General features: G+C 37.8%; 1 protein-coding gene across 1 annotated transcript in view; it reads left to right on the forward strand.

The window, feature by feature from the left end:
* Positions 1 to 19475, forward strand: part of LOC311588808 (vomeronasal type-2 receptor 116-like) — a gene marked incomplete at both ends in the record, with an annotated part of 58585 nt that extends 39110 nt beyond the window's left edge. Inside the window, 4 exons of the mRNA XM_084766776.1 lie at positions 7705 to 8511; positions 12041 to 12268; positions 13337 to 13460; positions 18541 to 19475. Of these exons, the coding sequence (XP_084622902.1) occupies positions 7705 to 8511; positions 12041 to 12268; positions 13337 to 13460; positions 18541 to 19475 (2094 nt within the window). The remainder of the gene's footprint in view (positions 1 to 7704; positions 8512 to 12040; positions 12269 to 13336; positions 13461 to 18540) is intronic.
* Between the last annotated feature and the right edge of the window lie 752 nt (positions 19476 to 20227).

The following is a 20227-nucleotide window of genomic DNA, read 5'->3' on the forward strand; positions in this document are numbered from 1 at the left end:
TATGGTGACCTCCCAGAAGCAGAGGACCACCAGGTTGCCTAAGAGGGGTGAACCGTTCCAGGTGGTAAAAATTCAACTTTTTATATCATCAAAAATATAATCAAAGTAGATCATGAAAGGAAAATAGTATTTTTGTAATAAAAGATTAAGAATCTTGTCTCATAGAATGCAATTCCCAAAAATATATTCTGCATACACTTAAACAAAGTTGTATTACATTTTTTTACAGAATTTAAAAAAATTGAATGGAGCAACTACAAGTTTTCTAGAACAATTGCTCCACTGTTTAAAAATCATCCTGGATTGATTTCTCCATTTTAATCCTCCTGTGTACCAGCAGTGAAAATGGTCCCACTCCTAACTGCAGCTTGATCCTGAGCACACTCTCCCCTCTTGCCTTGGCTTTATAATTTAGGTCTCAATTTCCATGAATTGCAGCCCTATGGTCATTTCTTTGTGTACAATCGGAATGGCTATTAAGTGTCCTCAAAATATTTAATAGAGGGCTATCATGTATCTGGCCTTTAATCATTTACTTCAGTAGTATGACTTTGGTGTCTGGTTTTTGTTGTTACTGCTGCTGCTGTTTTTATTGTTGTTGTTGTTATTTTGTTTTGTTTTGTTTTTTTGTATCAACTGATCTTCTTTCATCTCCAAGTTGTTCTTTAATTGGAATTCGGGTTGTGGTTTTTAGATCTCCTTTTCTCAGGTCAATTAACAATGAGGCAGTAATGTGTAGAGGTGTTTTTTCAGTACAGCCAGAAACACAAACACAAGCAGCCCATCACCTGTACACCAACTTCTCTGATATAAGGGATTTTTGTCAGGGTCTGGCTGAGGAGAGTGCAGATGGCAGCCATTGTCAGAACTGTGCGATTTGTTCTACCATTTATCTAAACACATTGAGAGAAATAGTCATGCACTCAAGCCTTTATATATTAATTTTATGTTAAATTAATTCAATGAAAAGTATTTATTTTATGGTGTTCCAACTTTATCTACTCTAGTTGAAGAAGTACATAAGTCATAAACTATTTTCTGATTTTTCAATGTAAGTTATCTGATGCTGTAACATTTAAAAATAATACAAAAAATGTCAAATTTCTGGCATTTCCTACTAATTTGTCTGCATGTTGTTACTATCACTATCCTAATGAGAATATTGTAAAAAACCTTATAAGATTATTTTTTAAGAAATCATTATTTTTACTTTAAGCTAGTATTATCAATTTCTTAACATTTTGTATTGTCTAAAACCTTTGATTTTTGGTCTAATATTTCTTTCTGTGCTGGATAGTTTTGTCTCAACTTGACACAAACTAGAGTCAGTGGAGAGAAGGAAGACTCAGTTGAGTAAATGTCTCAATAAGATCAGGATATAGACAGTCCTTTGTGGTATTTCCTTAATCACTGATTTAGTGGAAGGACCCAGCCCATTGTGGGTGGTGCCACCTCTGAGCAGGTAGTCCTGGGTTCCATTAAAAAATCAGACTGAGCAGCCTCAGTTATCCAGCCAATAAATGTCTACTGGGTCACAGCTCTTGCCTACAGGTCCTGCCCAGCATGAGTTCCTATTCTAACTTCCTCCAACAAAGGACAGTGATGATATATATGTTAAATGCACTGCATAGATGCATATCAACTTGAGACTTGCTAAAGCTATCTGAGTGAAAGGAATATCACTTAAGAAAATTCTCCCAAAAGATTGGGTGAGACCCAAGCCTATGGGGCATTTTGTCAATTAGTGATTGATGGGGGGTGGCCCAGAACATTGTGGGTGGGGCCACTCCTTTGCTAGTAGTTTTCAATTTTATAGGGGAGCAGGCTAAGAAATCCATTAGGAACAAGCCAGTAACTATAAACATTCCATGGTCTATAGATCATCTCCTGCTTCTACAATTTCACTTTGTTTGAGATCCTGTCCTTATGTCTTTCAGTGATAAACTAGATGTGGAATAAAAGCTTTCCTCTCCATCTTGAATTTGATGTGGTGTTTCATCACAGCAATAGTTAACATAATTCAAATGTCAAATAAGTCATTTCCTCCCCAAGTGGCTTTGGGTGTGGTGTTTCATTTAACTAAACTACCTAAAACACGTGTGTGTGTGTGTGTGTGTGTGTGTGTGTGTGTGTGTGTGTGTGTGTGTGATGTGCTCCTTCACTGCTTTTATTTTTATTTTTTTTCAAACAGGGTCTCCATAAGTCACATAGCCTGGCAGTCCTGGAATTTACTATGTAGATTAGGGTGGCCTAGAATACACAGAGTTCTGCCTCCTTCTGCCTTCTGAGTTCTGGGACTAAAGGCATGCATTACCATACGCAGCTAAACACCTCTCTCTCTCTCTCTCTCTCTCTCTCTCTCTCTCTCTCCCTATCTCTCCCTTGTTCCTTCCCCATTTCTATTTCTCCTCCTTTCTCTTTCTTCTTCCTTGCTTTCTTCCTTCATTTCTTTCTTTTCTTGAGACAGGGTTTCCCCATGTACCCTTGACTGTCTTAACACTCTATATGTACAACAAGCTGTGCTGGAGTTTTAGACTATGCCTGAGGGAGAAAGAGAGAGAGAAACATGAATTTGGATAGATGGAAATATGGATACAAAATTTAAAAAAAGAGGAGAAAAAATCCTGTCATTATAATAGGTTTTTGTTAAACTATTTTAATTTTTGTGGTTTTCATTTCATGTTGTTAAACACAATTGAATCCTTTTGGTTTTTTTTTGGTTGTTTTGAGACAGTGTTTCTCTGTGTAGCCTTGGATGTCCTAGGCTCACTTTGTAGACCAGACTAGCCTTGAACTCACAGTGATCCACCTGCCTCTACATCCCAAGTGCTGGAATTGAAGGTATGGGACACCATACCTGGCTACAATTGAATCCTTAATTATTAATTTTTAATTATGATATATACTAAGTGTTTTGTTGCATTTCATTTTGTGTGAAACTTCCAGAGAAATCCATTAATTTAAAAAGAAACATACTTCATTGCATGCAATCTGTAAAACTCAGCAGCATCCTTGAAAAGGATATAGAGAAAGGAATACAACATATAATTTTCTTTGAGCCAGCATGTGTGTCAGATATGTAGCAGACCATTAACAATCAAAAGGGAAAAATGGTTGAAAAAGAAGAAGGGATGCAATAATCAGAGATGCAATAATTTGTTGAAGCAAGCAAGCAAACAAACAAAGAAACACAGACTCAAAACAAGAACAATGCAAAAACCAAGTGATATAAAAACAAATATGTGTGACTAAAAGGACAAAATGCTGCAGAAAAAAATTATATAGAGAGGTGCTCTGTCTCTTTTCTTTTCAAGTGTTTTTAATGAAAGTTTAACATCTTATTCTATATATCTTTCCAAAATATAAAGATAATGTTGCTTTTCTATGAAGCCCTACAATATTTTAATATTGAGTATTTCTATATCCAACTGAGGAACAATATACTAAATATAACCTTAAAGACACTAGTTTTGTGAACAGTACATTTTGACAATAAATGAATTGTCATTCCTTCGTGTGTGGGGTTTTGGCATCCTAAAATGTATAACGTTTTTTCCTCACCATGATAGTTTTAAATAGATCACAACTTGGGTAACAATATAAAATGCTCTAGGTGCATGTGTGAGGACCTGGGTTTATATCTCCCAGAGAGCATGCATGTCTTCTTGTAATCTAATTATTATATGTAGGAGGGAGACAGGGAGAGATGACTCCCTACAAGTTTGCTGGCCAGAGTGCCAGGCTTATGCACTGAAAACAATAAAGAAAATGTGGTGTCAGTTGATGCGCTATTCTCTCTTTTTCATAGCACTGAATAAGTGGGAGCAGAAATAATCCTAGTAATTTCAAGTCCAGATTGGTTACAGAGTGTTGACTACATGGCCAAACTCTGTCTAAATCAATCAAATGAGTCCATTAGTCAGGCAGTCGATATTTAACTCAACTGGTCAATAGACACTTTGTGAAATAGTGTAGACAGCTTGGACTGACACTAACTGTCCTTCTCTGTCTTGCACTCTTAGTTATTGACGTTCATGGACTTGTTTATGTACAGATTCACAGAATAAATTCACACAGTTCACAAATATACACAAAGGAAAATAAATGAGGATGGGAGTTCACATGAATTAATTAAACCAAAAGAGAATCAGAGGCAGGAATATCTCCATGAATTCAAGACCAGAGCTCTCTACACAGTATACTCTAGGACACAGGATAGAAAACAAATCATAGAGATGACAACTATGCATAGTTATTATTTGAGTTTACTTTGTGCTATTTTTAAATAGGAGATTGACACAGAACACAAGGTGATTGGATGATGATAAACTGATTTTTTTTTATAATTGTAGAGGCTGAAGGTCGGAGAACCAGACATCAAAGTTCTGGTGTTTCGTCAGACTCTAATTTCTTATTCATGGACAAGTTTTTTTCCCATAAAAGACTAAGAAAGCCATTTAATAATAAATTAAAATCCCAGAGCTCATAGTTAATGAGTGCTAATACTGTAGAATCTTACTTAATCCTGTTTAATTACATGTTCTTCTAGTTCTAGCCATTCATGAAAAGATATTAAAAACTGGATTTTATCAAAGTATTGGCATTTTAATTAAAAAAGGTATTGCACTAAATAGGAAGGTTCTGTGATCTATGACTTTATACTGTGTAATTTTGTAATTTTATGGAATTTGTGCAGGTATAATTTTAAGAACTACCAGGTGTTTCTGGCCCTGATATTTGCCATTGAGGAGGTCAACAGGAACCCCTATCTTCTACCCAACACAACTCTGGGCTTTGATCTTTATTCTACTTTACATTCTGAAAGGGAGAGTTTTGGTTTTGTCATGCTCTGGTTAACACGGGCCATCAATCCTGTGGTTAATTACATCTGTGGAGAGAAGAAAACATCACTTGCTGCATTCACAGGAACATCAATGTCTACATCTTCCTATATTGTTACACTGCTACAACTCTACAACATACCTCAGGTGGGTGAGGTGCCAATGTCTGTTTTTGCTCTGGCAAGTCCAGGGTTGGATTTCTGGTACTGGATGCAGAATCTCCATTCACTTCATCTCAGGCAACTAATCGGGATATAAAGAAGAATGATGGGAGGGAGCCCAGAGTTCCTTCTCTAGGCACTGGCTGTACTGCAGCTAAGGAGGAGAACTCAAACTGACCACAAGTGTCCTACATGCAGGGCTGTAAATGCAGATTTTAGCAAAGAAAACTGAGAGGGTCATTAAAGGACGCTCTTTGTTCTATATATAAGCTCTTTTGTGGAGATCTCTGGAAAGATCAAGTTTGCCTGTTTGTACATGATGGCTATTGGAGAACACTGAGTCTATTCACTTATTTCTGAATCCATGGTGAAATACTAAGAATGAAATAGAAAATAGACAACACACACACATACACAGATGTACAGACACACACACACACACACACACACATACACACACACACACACACACACACACACACACAATCAAGAAAAATGTAGTTGAAGTTAAACATCTTAATTTCAATTCCATTTTTTGTTGTTCACCATATTTATACTTCTAAGAAAAGAAATTCCCTCATAGTAAAAAAAAAAAGAAAAAGGCAATTAATGAAAAAAAACAGATAAGTTCTAAAACACAACTGGTTACATGTCTTAAAATTAAATTTTTTTTCTCTATGTATCCATTACATAAGATCATAGTGAGTTCAGAATGACAAAGTTTGACAAGAAATAAAGCTTAACAGGGTCTAAGTTACAAGATTATATGTCTTTTCCATTAGGACTGACTTGGCTACACAATCTCTAGTTTTCTTTTAGTTTATAGTAAATTCAGGACAATGATTCTATCTTTTTTCATTCCAAGAAAAAAGGTAAATTTAAAATGAGAGCATATAATACCATAAGGTGACAGGGTATGAGGGATTATAACAGAACAGTTTGTACATTCAGACATTAGGGTTTATACTTAATTTAGACATGTTCAGGTGGCTCCGTCATATTTTTGGTTCATGGGAAGCCCATATTTATGATGTATACCAAGATACTTGGTGCCATCTGGAGTGAAAACTTATCTGAGGCTACAATTCTGCTTCAAGTCTGTTCCCTAGTGAGGCATCTAGAGGTCCTCAAAGGTATTTATTAACCCAAAATTTTGGAATATTTAAAACAATTTAACTTTTAAAATTGTTTGATTCAAATCAGGAATTTCATTATATGGAATTAGTTCATCTGAACAGCAGTACATCTTTCAGTAAAATAATGTACTCAGTTTGGTCATAGTTTGTCAATACCCTGGAAGATAAGATGCAGCAGTGCACAACTGACAGAATTGTCAGACATTGGAAGCAATTCTGGGGTACATTAAGATACAGACTTGTAGAATACCAGATCCCTTCCAGAGAGTTCCCATGCCTACTGAACATCAACGAATGGCTCTTGACATCACATCTGAGACTGGAAAGATTTCTAGGGTGCATCATGGTACTGACCTTGCAAATTGATAGCTTCTTTCTAGAAATCTCATATGCCCATTTAACTCATTTAACAGAATGGCTAAGAAGCTGGAAGCAATTCTTTGGGTGCATCCTGGTACTGACTTTGTAAAATACCAGGTCACATCCTAGAAAGCTCACATGCCTAACTATCTTCTTTAAGAGAATGGCTCTTGCAAGTGACATGTGGGAGTATGAGTCGATCTATGTTGACATTATAGATGTCTAAAAATGTAAAATAGGTATACTTTAATTAATCACGTTGTTGCAGGCTCTTTGCTTACAATGGGAACCCCAAGATTGTGTACTGGAAAAACCTGCTCTTAGTGTAGTGCTGCTCACCCCTTTTACATATTCTTTAATCCAAGAGTTTTCTGGAAACAAGATTAAATAATGTCAATAACAGGTCAGGAGGCAGAGCTAGCAACCAGTTGACAGAGAGTGAGCATAGGAAAAAATGTATAGAGAATGGGTCAGGATAAAATATGCTCAACAATTCCAAGGAAAAGAGGACTTGAGGAATCAGGGCACAGAGAGATGGAGGAGCAGATTTATCTGGATATTTTACAGAGACACGTTGAGAAGAGGACAAGATAGACACAGGTGAAGATAAATGGGGCCAGAGAATGAGCATGAAGACTACAAGAGATTGCTAGAGTCAGTTTGAGGCCAAGAAGAGCAATTCAGTGAGAGGACAACAGAGAAGCTAGATTGAATCAGTCATCATGGAAAGGAGTTTGAGCCAGAACACCTGAAAGAATTCAGAAAGAGCCAGAAAGAATTCAGAATGAAGAATAAAAGTGAGCTTATTCAGCAGGGAGACTCAGAGGTTGAAATAATTCTAGGCCTAACTAAGATAGTGTAAAGTCTAGAAGTTTGAAGGACGAGGCCTAGGTTACTAGGACTACAATTACTTCAGGTGAACAACAAAATATTTTAATGTCAGGTACCTAAAAAAAATATAAATGTACTTGATATATCCACATTTCCAGTAATTGAAATTGAGAGGAAGGAGAGGTGGATGAGACCTGCTAGAGTATTTAAACTGGAGACTTGTCTGCAATTTTTGTAGAAAACTTTGTAATGGGTTTGTATTAAAAAATTACAATCCCATTCTCATCAGGACTGTTTCCATGTGTTGATTCAAGACTGAGCTTGTGTTTGATGCCAGTGTTCTTTCTCTGGTTTCCCATTGTGTTTTCTCTTCAGCTCACTTTTGGGCCTTTCGATTCTACCTTGAATGACCAAGGTCAGTTTCCTTCTCTCTATCAGATGGCTCCCAAGGACACCTATCTCTCACTTGCCATAGTCTCTTTGCTGCTTCATTTCAGCTGGTCCTGGGTTGGTCTGATCCTCCAAGATGACAGCAAAGGGACTCAGTTTCTGTCAGAATTGAGAGAAAATATGGACAACAGTAGCATCTGTATTGAGTTTGTGAATATTATCCCTGCCACTTCATATATAGACTCCAATAACTTGGGGGGAAATCTGGAGAGCGTTCTGAAATCATCAGCAAATGTGATAGTTATTTATGGGGACATTGTTTCTTCACAAGGCTTAATGTTTCACATTGCAAAACTCTTAGTGACATGGAAAGTCTGGGTCTTGAACTTTCCATGGGATGTTGACAACCATTATGATTATTTCATGGTAGGCTCACTTCATGGGAGTCTCATATTTTCACACCACCATGAAGAGATGGTTGGATTTACCAATTTTCTTCACACACTTACTCACTACAAATACCCAGAAGACACGTTTCTTCCTAAATTTTGGGCTTTATTCTTCAACTGCTCATTTTATGGGTTTCGTTGTCAAATTTTGGAGAACTGCCAACCAAATGCTTCTTTGGAGTTACTGCCCAGACATATTTTTGACACAGCCATGAGTGATGAGAGTTATAATATATACAATGCAGTGTATGCTGTGGCCTACAGTCTGCATGAAATGATTCTTCAACACACAGAGATACAGCAATATGCTAATGGAGAAGAAATGATATTCTTCCACTGGCAGGTAATATCCCTTCCTGTGTATTGTAATATCAGCACTATGACTTTTTTTTATTAATTTCTAGGGCACTGCAATAGGGCTGCATAAGTTTTATATCATAAACATACTTTATTCCCTGTCTGGAGGTCATTGCAAAACCATGTGTAACTGTCCATTATAAAATGCATGACAAAAATAGGGAAAAATCAACATTAAGTCAGCATTAATTTCATATAACATCTGGCCTCACAGATTTCTTCAAAATCTCTTTATTGTGAAATGTTGAGATGTTTCATATTTACAAATACCTAGGCCATACAGTTAGGCTCTTCTCTTACTAGCTCATAACTTAAAATAATCTATTTATACTAATCCGCACTCTGCCACATAGGTGGTTACCTCTGTTCAGGTACCATACATCTCTCCTCCACACATCTTCACCAAAAAAATCCCTCACGCCAGGATATCTCAGAGTACTTTCTGTCTGACAATGTCCCACCTTCTATGCTATACTTTCCTAGAGTCCATAGGTTTTTATCTATAGCTGTTTCATCCATGCAATACACTAGATCTTCTCTCTATATGCCCCCTCTTTAAGTCCAATACAAGTCTGTTTTTCTTCTAATAATCACCTATATACAATAAAAACAACTATGAGACAACCAGGGAAGATTTACATTCACGGGGTCAAGTCCATGTGTCCTTGGAGAGAGTGCTCTACTATATTCTATCTTGATGGGTTTATATCTAAATCAGTTTTATTATAGCTTTTATTTAACAGCCTAAAAATTTTGACCTAAAATTTTCTTCTTAAATCCTAAATAATCTAAGCTTAATTTTAGGTCTGTAACTGCAAAGTCTTCAACCTCATCAAGGCTTGAGAACAAAATATTACCTTAGAATGTAAGAAGTATAAGGAAGCAGTTGACAAAAGAGAAAATTGACAGACAGCTGACTGCCTCAATAGTCACCCAGATTTAATTATAGTGTTGAAACGTCATCTTCAGCCTTCTTGCCCAGAATATCTGACAGACATATTTGTGAAGCAGGAATTAAGAAGGACTTGCTTACTCTGTCTTCACAGAGCTTAGCAGTTGACTTTGCCTGTGTCCAAGTTCTGCCATTGTCTGCCGATAGAGTAAGGACATTTCTTAGCTCAGTTGCAACTTGCCATTTTTTTAAGCAAACCCCTAAGGGAAATTCTTCAATGTTCATCATCTTCTTTCATGTGAAAATGTGTGCTGCCAGCACCTGACATGTCTCATTATCAGAAAATCCTTAAAACAATAAAACATCTTCAAACGCAATTTATGGCTGGTCTCTGAGGCCTTGAAGACCACCTATATATTTGTACACATTTATATAGTGCTTACTAATTATCTATCTTTCTATAGTATATGTGAATAGACAAATTTTTATTTTTTTGTAGCTATTTACTATATGTTTAACCTAGGATATATATTTATGTGATAAGTCAGACAAGTATGTCACATGACCATGAATTTCAGTGACTATTAACTTGCATTACCTAGTTATCCTAAACAGTTCGTAATAGCAGCTTTTAAAAGAACTGGAAGTAAACCTTCTCTTTATGAATGAATTGTATAGTTCCAATATGTTATACAAGAATTGAAGCATATGTACATATGTCAATCAAAATAACTTTAAATTTTTATCAATATGCAATAATCTATACCAAAGTATCAAAAGTAACCTTAATTCTGTATCAAGGTACAAAAACCCATACTGTTATAAGCAAAAGTAACCTTATTTTTATATAAATGTACACAATATTACAGGAGTGTTAGATTATTGGCTTATAAAATGATTTTTGGTTTGAAAGCAGATTCAATAATCTACCCTCTTTCACTATTAATCCTATACTATTCCTAAATCTCATCCCCCTCTTGCCAATTTCTTCTGAATATCTTTCCCAATATCTAAGAAAAAAGGATGGAGAAAGAAAAGGAAAGAGAAATCCATGAGTCTGTTTCCCTATGAGTCTTTTCCCTAATCAAGACCATTAACAACTTGTAACCAAGGCCTTTTAATGATAAGCATCCATAGCACTAAAACATAAGTTTAAATGTTTAGTTTAGGTTTTTTTTGGTTTTTTGTTTGTTTGTTTGGTTGGTTTGTTTTGTTTTTAAAGCTGGTTGACTGAGTCTGGATTTTTTCGGTGTGATCCTGTGTATACACTTGGCTCCTGCTCCCTGTGCTGTCCTGTGCTGTGTTGTGTTGTGCTGGCTGTGCTGCGCTTGGTCATGCACACCTGGCCTTCTCTGTCACAGAGTTCAAGCTTTAAAGGGCTAAGCTTCCTCCCATGACCTACAAGACAGGAAGGGGTGGTCCTGCAATGCTATTAGCTGTTGGTCGGCTTCTCAGTGGTATCCCTGCTGCTGCACTGGCTGCTCCCCATAATGTGGACACTGCAGGGAGTGACTGGACTTTCTGGAGAGACTGCTGCACAGCTGTGACCACCTCCCACTGAGCCATATGTTCACAGGCGCCTTTCTCTCATATACACTTTTGTGCTGTCCTTTAAATTCAAGACCTAATTTTAAATCAATTGATATTGTATGCACATACCTATTTGTATGTACATATATTCCCATATTTTTTTATTTTCACAGACATATGTTATTTAGCTAATATGAATGTTTGTTACATCAGATATCTTTAGCAGTATCATTTTCCTATTGTTTCTAGAGAAATTTTCCAGAAGTTTAATGTCTTCTTTTTGTCTTTTAAACATTTTTTAATTAATCCATCCAATTGTTATCCCATCCCTTGTATCCTCCCATTCCTCCTTCCTTCCAGGCACCTTTTTAAAAAGGGAGAACCAGGAGCTTTGTTTAAAAAGGCTGAGATCTGCTCTATCTCTCTGCAATTTGCTGCTCCTTTCCAGCTTTTTAGTAAGAAAAAGCTTGTTTTCAGTTCCTTTTTTTTCTGGACTCATTTGTGCCATCATTTTCAGAAGCTTTTTTGTCTTCAGGCTTCTGTTCTTTAAAAAAAATAGCTTTGAAGTTTTTTTTGGGGGGGGGTGAAGTTTCTCTCTCTGTTCCAGACTTTCTTTTTTTTTTCTTTTTTTTATAAATTTATTCATATTACATCTAGATTGTTAGCCCTTCCCTTGTTTCCTCCTATTCCTCCCTCCCTCCCACTTCCCCCCTTCTCCCCTCCCCTATGTCTGTGATTGAGTAAACAGAATGAGCTAATTGACCAGGAAGTTTTAATATAAATTCAGATTTTTTTGAAGTGGTACTGGAGGGGAAGGGAAGGAGAGAGGGTAGAGAGGTAGGGGAAAGGGGGCCTGGAAACAAACTGACTGTTTTATATAGTGAATCTCTGAGAGAGGGGAACCCCTGCCCCTGTGTAGAGGGATGGCCATGTAGCCACACCCTGCAGCAGGTCCTATCAGTGACAATCAGACAAATGACTTTCACCATTTCCAGTGGATATGATTGTGCCAATGGAGATTCATTTATTGACTTAAGAAAATGATTTTAGTATCTCAGATGTACTTCAACATATGTTCCTGCATCTCTTCTAGCTCCTCCATTTCCTAAAGAAGACCCTACAGAAAGATCGTGTGAGAGGTCACATCGTAATGGATGGGAAAGGAGACTTAGATTCAGAGTATGACATTTTCAATATTTGGAATTTTCCAAAGGGCATGAGATTAAAGGTCAAAGTAGGAACTTTCTCTCCAAAGACTCCTCAGGGTCAGCAGTTCTTTTTAACTGAGCAGATGATTCAATGGCCAATACAATTTACAAAGGTGAGTGGTGATATATCTCACTGCTTTGACCTTTCATAAAAGTAAAAATTATTCTCAGGAAAATAATACTGGGACATTTATTTCATACCAACTCATATACAACTACCAATAAGTATCTACTCATAGGATATCCAAATTAGACTAATTTCTTATTCCCTGACTCTGATCAATGGAAAAGTTTTTCCTAAATTTTATTCATGCTTATACAGTTCTTATGAATAGAGTGTCTGTTAGATTTCTGTTACTGTCTCAAACAATGATAAGAGGTTTATATTTGTCAGCAGATGAGCATATTTCAGTGAAGGGTAAAATGGCATTCTTGTTTTGTCAGCTTTTAAAAGGTAGGGTAGCATGATAAGTGTGTGTGTGTGTGTGTGTGTGTGTGTGTGTGTGTGTGTGTGTGTATTATACTTGCTTTGCTACATCAGATAAATAGTAACAAAAGCAAGTAAAGGAATACAGGCTTGAAATAGATGACACTGTGAGCAAGTATTTATATGTTAGTGCAGAGAGAATATTTTAGGAGTCAGAGGAGGTGATTACATCACAGTCAGGGACCAAAGAATATGGCTCCTCCCCTTCTATCTCCTTTTCATTTTCTATGTCACAGTAGACAGTGAAATGATTATGCCCATTTTGTGGTTGCTCTTTCCACCTCAAGTAAATATCTCATAAAACTCCTCACAGATGCCTAAGATATGTTCTCATGATGAACCCAAACAATGCAAAGATGCCAATAATTATTGCCAACCATATAGAATATAAAAGTCCCCACTAGTAGACAGTAAGTACAGAGACAGGTTCACCAAAATCATACTATGACCTTCTATAATACCACTTTAATGACCTAATCTTAACAACAGTTTTGTGGCATTGGACCAAGATTTAAGCATGTAGCCTATGCAGAATCAAAGCCGCTGACAAAATTAATAATACCAAAACATATTACTTTCATTTACCAGTGTAAGCATTTGCAGATTAACTGTTGATGATACTCTTAAATTCTCTATTTACTCTAAATGTTCACAAAAGTCCAGAGCATTTTCTAATAGCTGTTATTTCTCTCAGATCCCTCAGTCTGTGTGCAGTGAGAGCTGTAGGCCTGGATTCAGGAAAGCTGCCCAGGAAGGCAAGGCTGCCTGCTGCTTTGATTGCACTCCTTGTGCAGACAATGAGATTTCCAACGAGACAGGTAAATTCAGCTTTACAGAGAACTCTCAGACTTGATCACAGGAGTCTGCAATACTTAAGCAAAAGGAGAGGGATGGGAGAGAAGTAAGAGATGAACTTTTGTTCCTTGGCTATAAAATTTGAGCATTGCTGTTACTTTTCCTTCCTTTGAAGAGACACAACCTAGACACTGAAATCATCTGGACTTACATTGTTGCTCCACTGCACACACTGTTCCCTCAGGTGACCTATTTTGCACTAAAATTAGCAGTCTGCTTCATTTCACCAAGAACACAGTGTTTATCACAACATTTCTTTATGTTTTCACACCATGCTCAATCACACGTAGTATTCTTCTAAGGCTTGGATTTCTTATATTCTCTTTCTGATTATTCCCTGTACAGGTTTGTATTTTTTACACAGTAGGTGACTGAAGAGTTGTATTTATTTACCTATTACATATAATTTATTGCATCATGACTAAGTTTCATTTGTTTAACTGAAGATAGATTGCCTGTAGTATGTTCTTTTTTAATCTGTCTCCCATTTATTAAACATAGACTTTTCTCTCATACAACATTATCTGAATGTATTTTCCTCTCCATACACTTCTCCCAGTTCCTTCCCATCTCTTTTTTTTCTTGATCAGAAAGGCACTCCTTATCTGTCTCTCAGAAAAGAATAGGGTTTAAAATTTTTATTATACTTTATTCAGATTATAGCCTGATTGTTATCCCCTCTCTTGCATCTTCCCATTTCCACTCTCACTCTCTCTTCTCTCCTCTTCCCCTCCCAAAAACTTCTGACAGAAGGGGATCTCCTTCCCCACTATATGACTATAGCCTATCAGTTCTCATCCAGATAGCTTGCTTGCCCTGCCTTTGTGTGCCTGCAGTTCCTTCCCACCTAGGGGAAGTGATCAAATTGAGGGTAACAGAGTTCATCTCTGAGGCAATCCCCACTCTGCCCACAACCATGGAGAATGAACTGTGCATTGGTTATATCTGAACAGGGAGTCTAAGTTCACTGTAATGCATTGTCCTTCGTTGGTGCATCAGTTTGTACAGGTTCCCCGGGTCCAGATCTGCCAGCCTTGATGGTCTCTTTGTGGGGTCCCTGAACCTTCTTAGTCCTTTCATCCACCCATTCTTCCATACCACCCAGAGTCCAGAAGTGAGTTCTAGCATCTGTCCTGATGCCCCAGCTGGATGGAGTTTCTCAGAAGACATCTATGTTGGGAAAATATCCACCTATTCTAAGTATATAGAAATATAACATAACAAAACAAAATAAAATGTAATAAGTTAAAAAACAAAACCATCATATTGCAGATGCAGAAGAGAACACAACCAAAAAATAAAATCCCAAGTGAGTGCACAAGAATCAGAGACTCACTTGTTTACACATTCAGGAGTCCCATAAAAGTACTAAACAGGAAGATATAGTATATACACAGGGAACCTAGTCCAGACCTGTGTTGGCTTGTGATTCCTGCTTTAGTTTCTGTGTGTTCACATAAGAGTTGCATAGTTTTTTTTAGACAATCATGTTCTTCTGGTGTCCTCTTTCCCCTCTATCTCCTCTACTCCTTCTGTTCCATCTTTTATTAGGTTCCATAGTCCTGAGAGGGATGGATAAAGACCTCTCACTTTAGCTGTGTGTTCCAAAGTTCTCTCTCTCTCCCCTCTTTCCCTCCCTGTCTTTGTCTCTCTGTCTCTGTCTTTGTCTCTCTGTCTCTGTCTCTCTGTCTCTCTGTCTCTCTGTCTCTCTGTCTCTCTCTGTCTCTGTCTCTGTCTCTCTCTCTCTCTCTCTCTCTCTCTCTCTCTCTCTCTCTCTCTCTCTCTCTCTCCAATATCTGGATGCGGGGCTCTGTGTTTGTTACCTTCTGCAGTAGGAATGGAGGGGCCACTGTGATGATGGAAGAATAAGACTCTGATCTATAAGTATGTTGGAATATAATTAAGAGCCATTTTTGAGACCAGTAATTTCACTTTTATTCAAAATCTCTGGGTTGTCTAGTCTCTGGTTGTTGGTTGCTCAAGTAGCTTCAGGAATGGGTTCCATCTCATGGAGTAGACCTTGCATCAAATCAGATATGGATTGGTTACCACCTCCAGGTTTGTGCCACCTTAACCTTGGCATATTTTGCAGGCAGGACTAAATGTAGGTCCAAAGTTTTGTGGTTGGGTTGGTGTTGATGCTCAGCTTTTGGCAGCCTATAGAGTGCCTCTCTGTGTCACAGCAAAGGAACATGGGTTTGAGGGTAACATGTAGTACCATTTTGATCTCTCCATGTTCAATGTGTTGTGTTGTGTTGTCTTCAGCAATGGGGGCTTACTGTCAGTTTTTGCAGACCTACCTATTGTCTTGGAAAAACCCTGGGTTTTAGAGGATTTTCATAGCACCTTTTTATCCAACAAATCAAATTCATGAAAACTATACCCAGGCCTGGAAGCTTAGTTTGTTAACAAGAGATGGATACTTGGGATTATCTCTCCCTCATTATATGGAGTCTTTGTTATGATCACCTTCATATATAATAGGAAGTTTCCACTGCATTAGGTTTTGACATTGCCCCTCAAATGCCCCTCGTTTCTAGCTTTCTTTGTTCTCATGATCTCCATCAATCCCATCTCATCTCCTCTTTCCTATCTGTCCCTCCTATTTCATACCCTCCGGATCAAGTCCTCCCATAAAAATATTCTATTTCCTCCCCCCACACATCAGGACCATGTGTATTCTCTTCTACTGAGTCTGGGCAAGGCAGCCACACCAGACTGAAGTTATCAAAAAGCAGGCCAAATAGGCCATGCCAGATTCAACTCCTGCTCCCCTTACTAGGGGTCCCCTATAAAGACTAAGCTGCCAATTGGGTACATGTGTGTAGGTGGCCTAGGTCCAGTGCAGGCATGGTCATTGATTGAGGCCTTAGTTTCTATCTGACCCCGTGGACCTAGGTTATTTGACCCTGTGTATATTCTTATGGCATTCTTATTCCTTCCAGATCTTTCTATCCTAACCCCTACTTTTCCACAAGGCTCTCTGTGCTCAGCTTAATGTTTGTTTGTGAGTCTCAGCACCTGTTTTGTCCTGCTGCTGTATGGCACCTCTCCAAGGGCAGCTGTGTTAGGCTCCCATCTCCAAGCATAGCAGAATATCATTAATAGTGTCAGGGGTAAGCTTCTTCCCATGGGGTGAGTCTCAGGTTGTGTTAGACATTGGTGGACATTGTCCCAATCTCTGCTCCAACTTTGTCACTGCATATCCTATCGGCAGGGCAAACCTGGTGTAAAGTTTTGGTGGGTGAATTGTTGTTTCTCTCCCTCCGCCAGAAGTCCTGTCTAGACAGAAGGTGGCCTCTTCAGTCTCCATGAATCTTGATAACTAGGAGTCTTAACTAGAGTCACTCCCATATCCTCTCAGGAGCCTAAGCTGTCATAGGGCTCTAGCTTGTCTCAGTGATGCCCCACCGCAGTTTCTTTTCTCTCTCCATGACATCTGGCTTCCCACCTTCACTTCCCCACATCTAATCTCCATCTTCAGTTTCCACCAAACTCTGTCTCCTGCCCTATTCCCTGTTTTCAACCAGATTAGTGCCCTATTCTATTTCTCCTTCTGAGTGAGATTCAAGCACCCTCCCTTTCCCCTCCTTCTTACTTAGCTTCTTTTGGTCTATGAAATGTAGTATGTTTATCCTGCACTATGTGGCTAGAATGTGTTCATAAGTGAGTACATACCAAGTGTCTTTCTGGGTCTGGGTTACCTCACTAAGGATGATCTTTTCTTTTTCCACCCATTTGCCTGCAAATTCCATGGTTTCCTTGTTTTAAATAGTAGAGTATTATTCCATTGTGTAAGTGGACCACATTTCTATTATCCATTTTTAAGTTGAGGGATATCTGGATTATTTCCAGTTTCTTGCTATTAAGAACAAGGTTGCTGTAAACATAGCTGATCAAATGCCCTTGTTGTACAGTGGGCCATCTTTTGTGTGTATGCACAAGAGTGGTAAAGCTGGGTCATGAGGTAGAACTGGTCCCAATTTTTTGATGAAGCACAAGTTTGGTTTCAAAAGTGCCTGTACATGTTGCACCTCCACCAGAAATGGATGAGGGTTCTCCCTGTTCCACATCAAGGTCACCATGTGCTGTCTCTTGAGTTTTATATTTTAGCCATTCTGACAGGTGTAAGATGAAACTCAGAGTAGTTTCTATAATGATTAATGATACTAAACACTTCCTTAATCTTCTCAGGGATTCAAGATTCCTCTGCTGAGAATTCTGTTTCATTCTGTACCCCATTTTTGATTGAGTTATTTGGCTGATTAATGTTTAGTTTCTTGAGTTCTTTGTACATTTTGGACATTAGCCCACTGTCAGAGGCAGGATTGGTGAATATCCTTCCAATCTGCAGCCTATCTTCTTGTTCAACATAAAAGTTTTTGAAGTCAAAATAAAAGTGTAAATTCTTAGGAATAGAGTATTTAAAACTTTGTTTTGAATAACTAGAAATATTTCAATAGTTCTCTCTAAGTATGTTAAACATATAATGCTATAGCTAAATGTGGCAACATATGATTAGTGAAGAATTTAAGGTTTAAAAATGTGAGGGTATTTATTATTTCAAAATCATTCAGAGTATAAACTAAATTAGAGAAACAAAGTTATTTTTGAAAATAATTAAATATGGATCCAAAGTTTGAAACATTTAAAAAAGAAATACCAAAAAAATACTAGCCATAATGTACAAAAAACATATCCAGACTTGTACTCATTACATAATATTATGTTATAATAAAATGAAAATATACAATATAATCTTAAATTATACTTATGAACTATAAAACAGATGCAAAAAGTCACAAATTAAAAGAAAGGAAACAAAAGAAAAGAAAAGCACTGTATTTCTTTGATTTTGTCAACATAGGCCAAGAGGGCTAGCTGTATTGATTTGAAGTGATTCATAGAGTAATTAAATATCTGCCTCTGAAACAATAAAGGAAGTCAATTCAGGAAACATTTCAATGATCTGAGGCTGAATAGCAGCTTAAGGGAAAAGGAACACCTGAGGATTAAGTCAAAATAACTCTCCTTTCTGAGCAGATATGGACCAGTGTGTGAAGTGTCCAGAAAGTCATTATGCTAACTCAGAAAAGAACTATTGCCTCCAGAAATCTGTGAGCTTTTTGGCCTATGAACACCCCATGGGGATGGCTCTCACCACCACAGCACTGTTCTTAGCTGTACTCACAGCTGTGGTACTTTTCATCTTTGTGAAGCACAGAGACACACCCATTGTCAAGGCCAATAATCGGACTCTCAGCTACACCCTGTTATTGACACTCATCACCTGTTTCCTCAGTTCCCTGCTCTTCATTGGACAGCCCAACACAGCCACCTGCATCATGCAGCAGACAGCATTTGGAATTTTGTTCACTGTGGCTCTCTCCACAGTCTTAGCCAAAGCTATCACAGTGGTTCTTGCATTCAAGGTCACTGTTCCAGCTAGAATGGTGAGGTGGTTAATGGTATCAAGGGCCCCTAACTTCATCATTCCCATCTGCACACTGATCCAAACTGTTCTCTGTGCAGCTTGGCTGTTTACCTCTCCACCCTTCGTTGATCAAGATGCTCATGCTGAACATGGTCACATCATCATTGTGTGCAACAAGGGTTCAGAGGTTGCCTTCCACTGTGTCCTGGGATACCTCTGCTCCTTGGCACTTGGGACCTACACCATGGCCTTCTTGTCCAGGAATCTTCCTGACACTTTCAACGAAGCCAAGTTCCTGTCATTCAGCATGCAGGTATTCTTCTGTGTCTGGGTCACCTTCCTCCCTGTCTACCACAGCACAAAGGGGAAGGTCATGGTGGCTATGGAAGCCTTCTCTATCTTGGCTTCCAGTACAGCTCTCCTTGGCTTGATCTTTGCCCCAAAATGTTACATCATTTTGTTAAGGCCACATAAGAACTCTTGTGACATTAGACACAAAACACATTCAGGAAGGAATAGACATTTAACATTTATTTTAAGATAAAATTAATGTATGTTAGTAAATGTAACACAAGGATTGGAACTAATGCTATACTATTACAATTTTATATTCAGGTGTAATATGATTTGATTATGTGGGTCCATAAATCTTCATCCATTGTACTGAAGTATCTTTGTACTGGAACCATTAACTTTATCTTATGCTTGAGATTCATGTTATACTTTCTTAATGTAATAAGAATTCACTTTGTATCCTTTGTTGTCCTGAATGCCCATTAGTAGACCTGTGTGGCATAAACTTGTGGATATCTGCTTTCCTCTGTCTACCAAGTGCTGATGGTGAAGATGTGTCACTGTGTCCAGCCATGCGATCTCACTTTGTCCTTCTATGATAAAAGATTAAATGTCATGTGATTGTTTTTATTGATTTTTGACTCAAGAAGATTTTATTATATTCCACTGTATAAATTTAACATTACCAGAGTTGATTGTCTTTCAGGCATTAGTTTAACACGATCTCATTTTCAGTGATTTTCAGATGAATATTCAAAGTTTAAAATTATAGTACAACGTTCTATTTTCATATCTCATTATTTTGGTGCATGAAGGAAAATGAGTCCTCTTATATGGGGGACCTACATAAATAATTGATTGATAACTAGTAATTACTTAGAAAACTAGATCTCAGGAATATGATGTGCATCACAGATCCTGTAGTTGATAGGCTGTTATTATAACAAGGTTTTGTGTAAAAGTATCTTTTCTTCGAAACAGGGTCTCTCTGTGTTAGCCTTG

This window comes from Acomys minous (genome assembly GCF_964271855.1).
Source record: "Acomys minous genome assembly, chromosome: 17".
Taxonomy (NCBI): Eukaryota; Metazoa; Chordata; class Mammalia; order Rodentia; family Muridae; genus Acomys; species Acomys minous.